General features: G+C 41.8%; 1 protein-coding gene across 1 annotated transcript in view; it reads right to left on the reverse strand.

Annotated features, from left to right (window-relative positions):
* SUSD1 (sushi domain containing 1) overlaps window positions 1-7,663 on the reverse strand; it is a 150,065-nt gene that overhangs the window by 85,540 nt on the left and 56,862 nt on the right. The window contains exon 8 of the mRNA XM_027769349.1: window positions 2,919-3,098. Coding sequence (XP_027625150.1) covers window positions 2,919-3,098 — 180 coding nt within the window. The remainder of the gene's footprint in view (window positions 1-2,918; window positions 3,099-7,663) is intronic.

The raw sequence follows: 7,663 nt of genomic DNA on the forward strand, positions 1-7,663 counted from the left end.
GCGGGGGGAGGGGGGGGAGAGAAATAAATAAATGTTCATTTAAAAAAAAAAAAGAATTCTCTTTGGGAAAACAAAAAGGTGGCTTGGAAATCACAGTAAATAAATAGATAAATTAATTTAAAAACTTTAAAAGAATTATCTTAGAAAAAAAAAAAGGTTTGTCCTTGCTTCAGGTTTGTCCTTGCTTCTCTATGCAAGTTGGCAAGTCAATGAGATCTCTCTGAGAAGATGATCTCTCTACGAGAAGACTGAACTAGACCTTTGGGTTCTCATCCAGATATATGCCTCCTTGTTTCTATGACTGCACTCTCTGGACTACACCCTCTTCCATCTATGGTAGCGAGAAGTGAATGCAAAAATTACAGAGCACAGATAGGACATGAGCAGCAGAGCTAACCATGCTGAGGCTCTGCCCCAGGGTGCCTTAACCACCGTGCCACCAGCTGGTCCACAATTACACTTCTGATATGTATCTGTCAACAGAAAAATAACAAACTGTAAAAATTAATAATTAATGTGGTTTATTTCTAAGCTAAATATGAGTGACCTAGGCCCGGAGAAGAGGCCTTTCTCAGGGTGATTATGGACAGGGGTCCTTTTTATTTGATTTTGAGGTTTACAGGCAAAATTAGTGAAGAGATTTCTATTGGTCTGGCCCAAAAAGGTGGAACATGTGGAGGGGGGCGGTGCTTGTAGATTATAGGTGGGTTCCACAATTCTTAGGCTGGTGATTGGAAGGGAAGATCTGTGTCTTGGGAAGAGATTTGCAAAGAAATGCTTAATTTACACCTCAAGGAAAGGGAAGTTCTGTGCCTTGAGAAGAGGTTAGTAAAATAATATACTGTAGTCAATTGAATATACATCTTAAAGATACTATGCCAGGGACAGGATTTAGGAAGAATCCTATTAAATGGGAAAAAAATGACCCATTAATGTTTGTGGGTGTGATTCCTCCTAGGCCCTCTTGAAAGGACTTTGGCAAAATAGGAAAAAGCAGTCAGACTTCAGTCCACATATCCAAAAGAACTGAAAGCATGATCTTGAAGAGACATCTGTACACCCACATTCCGAGCAACATTTTTTACAATAGCCAAAAGGCAGAAGCAAGTGTCTATCAGGGGGTGAATGGATAAACAAAATGTAATATAGCAATTCAATAAAGTATTACTAGGCCCTAACAAGGAAGGAAATTCTGACACATGGATGTACCTTGAAGATATTATACATTTTAACGGGGACCAGCAATTAGCGTAACGGCTCTGTCACTGGACTCCCATGTAGTCGACCGCAGTTTGCGTCCCAGACCGGGTGGCTTAAAACTCAAGCCGGGCGCATATGCGTGTGTGCCCAAGATCCCAAGAGGAGAATGGAGAAGGGGTTGCAGCGTGACCATCCCCCTGGGGGGTGATTTCTCACTTTCTGTTTCTCTGTCTCTCTCTGTCTTTCTGGCGAGCACGCATGCCCTATAGCAAAAACCTCTCAAAAAAATAAAAAATAAAAAGATATTATACATTTCAGTCAGTTGTGTTGCTTATAGCAGAAATAACTCAGTCTCGTTCATTTATAAGAAAAAAGGTTATTTGGGACCAGCAGATGGCGTAATGGTTACGTTGTTGGACTCCCACATAGTCGACTGCGATTCAAATCCTGGACTCAGCAGCTTGAAAGTCACACCAGGCACGTGTGTGTGCATGTCCAAGATTCCAAGAGGAGAATGGAGAAGGGATTGTGGCATGGCCATCCTCCCTATGGAGTGATTTCTCACTTTCTTTCTCTCTGGTAAGTGCACACACTCTATAGTAAAATATCTCTCTTTGGAAAAAAAAAATAATAAAGGTTACTCAGTTCACAGTTTTAGTGGTCTAAGGTCAGAGGGGCACATCTGGGGAGGGTCTTCCTGTAGTGGAGTGCCAAGTCAGTGCAGGACATCACCTGGCAAGGCCACAAGCAGGGCAAGAGTGCACGTGTCTCTGCTCTGGTCTCACTCCCTCTACCCCAACCTGATAATGTCATCGATCCTAATCAGCACTCAAAGGTACCACCTCTTCATTCTAAAGTTGGATTAAGTTCCTGCTATCTTTGTTTTTAAATTTATTTATCTACAGGGTCCCATGATGCCATGAACTTCTCCCCAACCTCCCAGCAGCTAGGATCATGAACACATGCCTATGGACATGCTGTTCAAGTCACCCCAGCTCCAGTATTACAAGGCAATGCCCTGCCACCATTGCCACTGTAGCTGGGCCAAGTTTCTGCCCTCTTACACCTTCACCATGGCTCACTAAATTTTAACACATGAATTTGGGGGAGGGGGAGTCATATTCAAATCACGGAATTACGTTTAGTGAAATAAGCCAATCACAAAACACAAATACTAAATGGCTCTACTTCCATGAGATACCTCAAGTAATCGCAATCAGAGGCAGAAAGGAAAATGGTGGTTGCCTAGGGCTGGGCAGTGGGGAGTTGTTTAATGAGTTCAGTTCTATGAAAATGAAAACGTTCTGGAAATCTGCTGCACAACAATGTGAACATAACTTAACACTACTGAACTGTACGCCTCAAATGGTTAAGATGGCAAGCTTTGTTTTATGGGCTTTACCACAAAATATCCCTCTGAGAAAACGGTTCATGGAGAAAACTGTCTCAGTCAGCCAAGCAGAGGAGACAGGAAGCACTGTGATTCAAGGTGAGTTTCAAAAGATGGATGCATAAAATCTTCTGTCCAGCTTATTTTCCCAATCTATTCCCTAAATCTTCAGGATTTAGCTGACAAATCTAAAGCCAGGTGCCCACCGAGGGAAATGACACAGCTGTTCACAGGCCACAGAGGGGCAACAATCAAGTGGTTTATATCCCATGCTCCCACCAGCTGTTTTGTCCCAGGTAACAGCAGTCCAGCAGGATGGAATCTGTACCTGAGCATGTTAGAGTGCTTTCTCTCCAGGTGCCGTTCTCTGTACAAACTGAAGTGATCTTTCCTCCAGGGCTCTCAAAGCCCTCCAGACAGTCATAGTGAGCCTCGCTGCCCAGGCTGGAGCCGGGGTTCCCCACCAAGACAGCATGCCGCACTTCTGGAGGGCTGCCACAGTCCATCTCTGCAATGGGAAGCAACACGTCACTAGTTATAAGCCCTGACTTCTAACCCTAAGATCAGTGTTTTAGAAATAAACATTTAAGGGGACCAGCAGACAGCATAATGGTTATGTTGCTGGACTCCCACGTAGTCAACCACTGTTCAAGTCCTGGACCCGGAGGCTCAAAATTCATGCTGGCCACATGTGCGTGCATGCCCAAAATCCCAAGAGGAGAATGGAAGAGAAAGGATTGCAGCGTGGTAATCCCCCGTGATTTCGCACTTTCTCTCTGTCTCTTTCTGTCTCTCCGGTGAGTGCATGTGCCCTATTGCAAAAAAAACTCTCTAAAAAAAAAAAGAAAAAGAAAAAGAAAGAAAAGAAAAGAAATAAATGTATAGTGAGACAAGCAGATGGCATAACAATTACATTGCTGGACTCCCATGTGGTCGGCTGCAGTTCAAGTCCCAGATCTGGCAACTTAAAACTCACGCCAGGCAGGACCAGTAGTTGGCATAATGGCTAAGTCACTGGACTCCCATGTAGTCAACCACAGTTCAAGTCCTGGCCCCAGTGGCTTAAATTCACTCTGGGTGCATGTGCATGCGTGCTGAAGATCCTGAGAGGAGAATGGAGGAGAAAGGATTGCAGCATGGCCATCCCCTGTGGAGGGTGATTTCTTGCTTTCCGTCTCTCTGTCTCTCTTTTGTCTTTCTAGCGAGCACACATGCCCTATACCAAAAACCTCTCCAAAAAAAAAAAAAAAACTCACACCAGGCACGTGTACATTCATACCCAAAATTTCAAGGGAGAATGAAAGAGAAGGGATTGTGGTGTGACCATCTTCCCCTGGGAGGTGATTTCTTGTTTTCTGCCTTTTTTATCCCTCTGTCCAGGTGAGCACACACATGCCCTGTAGTAAAAATCTCTCACAAATAAATAAATAAACATTTATTAATGATAGAGGCCACTCATGTAACGAAAAATAAAACATAAACCCCATTAAATCATCCAAATGTGAAACCAGCAAGTGGTGTGGTGGTTAAGGCACTGAACTCCCACATGGCCAACTATGGTTCAAGTCCTGGACCTTGCAGCTTGCTTTCTCACTTTCTCTCCCTCTCTGTCTCTCTCCGATGAGTGTACGTGACCTATGGCAAATAAATAAATAATGATCATTTTAAAAATTAAATAAATAATTCTTTTAAAAAAATTATCCAAATGTAGGTAGATTAAAATAAGGTTGTTTAGAAGTATAGATATGCTTGAATTTCATGAAGTTTCCAAATAGGCACACATAGAAAATAGCCAAATTATGAGATTATCTACTCAGAAGGAATTTCTTATCTATCACAGAGTTCTTTCAAATATTAAAATTGTCTGGTACCTTTTATTATGTATATTCAGATCTTTTAACTCCTGAATAAATGGCAATGCAACTGTAGCAATCGTTGCCAACTGAATATTAAATGAAATATATACAAAATCTCTGAATCTTTTAAAGCAAATTAATGGAGAAAGTATCTTCTAAACATTCCATTTATATGAGCTTTCAAGAGAAAAATGAGATCAGTTGCATAAGGAAAAAAACCTGGAATAATAACATTGGGATGAAATTTCTTCTCTGCAACTCTGACTACTAAAAGACAATGAAATATCTATAGAAAACTATGTGAAGGAGAAAGGTGAGACCCAGCCAAACTCTACTTCACTAGGAGCACAAGAAAATCATTTCCAGATACTTTAATAACTCAATTTGTATCTTTCCTGGAAAAAATAAATAAATCTTTCCAACAATAAAATAAATACCAGAATAAATATCCTAAGAAAAATGAGTGGAAGGCAGATAAATTTTAAAAGAAACACTAACGAATCATGCTCTCCACAAGATGTACAGATAAGGTTCCATAATCTAATTTCTTGACGAGAGAGAGAGAGACAGGTATTTTGACAGGGTCTCACCACATTGTAAGCTTTCTGCTTCAGCCTCCCAGTTAGCGAAGGTCACAGGTGCACGCCACTACTCAAGCCTGTATTAAGATGGGCCGGGACCCAAACCCAGGCCTCCTGTGTGGCCTCGGCCACTACACAGCTGCACCCTCCCACTTATTCCACCACAGTTGATCCATAATCACAGAAATGTATCGCAGATCCTGGTATAACTGTCGTACAGAACTTTAGAACTAAAAGCTAAACAATGTAAACAAATGAATAACTTTAGGGCCAACTGCTGGCATGGTGTTAAGGTGACTAGAACTCACATGGCTGACTGTGCAGTTCAAGTCCTGGACCGGATGGCTTGAGAAACACACTGGGTACATGCATGCCCAAAATCTAGAAAAGAGGGCGAGATGAAAAAGGGATGGCAGTGTGACTGGGATGCCCCAAGAGGTGCTTTCTCTCTCTCACTCTCTCTCTTTCTCTGTCTCTCTCCAATAAGCATACATACACTCTGGCAAAATAAATAAATAAATAAAAAGAAGGAAGAAAGAAAGAAAGAAAAATGTAATGATGAGGCCAGCAGGTGGTATGGTGGTTAAGGCACTGGACACCCACTAGGTCAACCACGATTCAAGTCCCAGACATAGTGGCTTGTTTTCTCACTTTCTCTGTGTGTGTGTGTGTGTGTGTGTCTCTCTCTCTGGTCAAATTTTAAAAATAAAATGAATGAATGAATAAATTTTTAAAAAATATTTAATAATAACTTTAAGGGGACTAGTAGGTAGTATGGTGATTAAGGTGCTGGACTCCCACATGGCCTACTGCAGTTCAAGTTCCAGACCGGGCAGCTTGCTTTCTCAAGAACTCTCCTCTATCCCCATCTCTTTCTGGTGAGCACGTGTGCCTTATAGCAAAATAAATAATAATAATAATTCATAAAATTGAATAAATAATTATATAATAACTTTAAAATAAAATTCCAAACTATGTTAATAAAACCTGAGTAGTAAAATTTCTCGTGTTATGCAATAGTGGGGAGCTCACAGATACAATATTATTCAAGAAAATATAATAAACATAAAATAAGATGGCCATATTTCAGCTGGAACCAACAATCCCAGTTAAAACCAGAAAAGCAAGGGACCAGCAGTTGGTGTAATACCTATGTTGCTGGATTCCGATGTAGTCAACCATGGTTCAAGTCAGACCTAGTGACTTAAATTCATGCAGGGTGCGTGTGCGTGTGTGCCCAAGATTCTGAGAGAATGGAGGAGAAGGGACCGCAGCATGGCCATCCCTATTGGGAGGTGATTTCTTACTTTCTGTCTCTCTCTGTTTTCTGGTGAGCACTCATGCCCTAGAGCAACAACCTCTCAAAAAAAAAAAAAAAAAAAAAAAAAAAAGACAAAAAAATCCCCAGAAAAAACAAAACCTTTCAGCATTCATTCTAATTTTTAACTTTCTCCCAATAAGTAGAAAGCTAAGAAAATTAAGTACTCCTATAATACCAGGCTTGTAAAACAGAAGTCCATTTATTGAGATCAAAGCATTAAAAATAGAAAAAATGGTATAATCTGTTCCCATCTCCCTATCAATCATTCTGAGTTTTGGAAATAGGTGGCTTCTCTTAATGAGCTTCTGATTCAGAATTAGTGGTTAATGGAACTGCGCTCCTCTCTACCCCGTTATGGAAGCTCTTTCGCTTTCCCTGAGGAACGCTTCCCAGAACAGGGTCTCATGTCTTGCCATTGGGATTATCATAAAACCCTTGATACAACAGCCCTGCCCACCTGACCAGTCCTTTTACCTCTGAGATTTAAACAAACAAACAAATGATGGGCCAGCCCATGTCATGGTGGTTAAGGCAGCTGGATCCCACACGGCCAACAGTGCAGTTCAAGTCCTGAACGGGGCAGCTTGAACAACACACCAGATATGTGTACATGAAGGCCTAAAATCCCAAAAGGAGCAAAGAAGAGAAAATTGTGGCATGACAATCCCTCGTGAGGGATGCTTTCTCAGTCTCTCTCTCTTTCTATCTGGCAAACACACATGTCCTCCGGCAAAAAGAAAAATAAAAGATTTTTTTAGTGTTTAGTAAATTTTTTTTGAGAGGTTTTTGCTATAGGGCGCATGCACTCACCAGAAAGGCGGAGAGAGACAGAGAGACAGAAAGCGAGAAATCACCCCCAGGGGGGATGGCCATACCGCAATCCCTTCTACTCCATTCTCCTCTTGGGATCTTGGGCATGCACACACACACACCTCCGGTGTGAGTTTAAGCCACCGGGTCCAGGACTCAAACCACGGTCGGCTACATGGGAGTTCAGGGACATAGCCATTATTCTAACTGCTGGTCCCGGTGTTTAGTGAATTTTTATCAAAGCAAGAATTTTATAATCCAAATTACATTTCCTTGCTCAATTATAGATTCTGTTACTTAAAACAGACTGAAACCCTGAGTTATTCCACAGTAAAGAATTATAAAATTTAAAAAAGGGATGCTTTGGGAACCAGCAGTTAGCGTAATGGCTATGTCGCTGGACTCCCACGTAGTCGACCGCGGTTCCCGTGCCCAAGATCCCGAGAGGAGAATGGAGGAGAAGGGATTGTGGTGTGACCATCCCCCCTGGGGGGCGATTTCTCGC

The sequence above is a fragment of the Tupaia chinensis genome, unplaced genomic scaffold, assembly GCF_000334495.1.
Source record: "Tupaia chinensis unplaced genomic scaffold, TupChi_1.0 Scaffold000081_1, whole genome shotgun sequence".
Classification (NCBI taxonomy): Eukaryota; Metazoa; Chordata; class Mammalia; order Scandentia; family Tupaiidae; genus Tupaia; species Tupaia belangeri.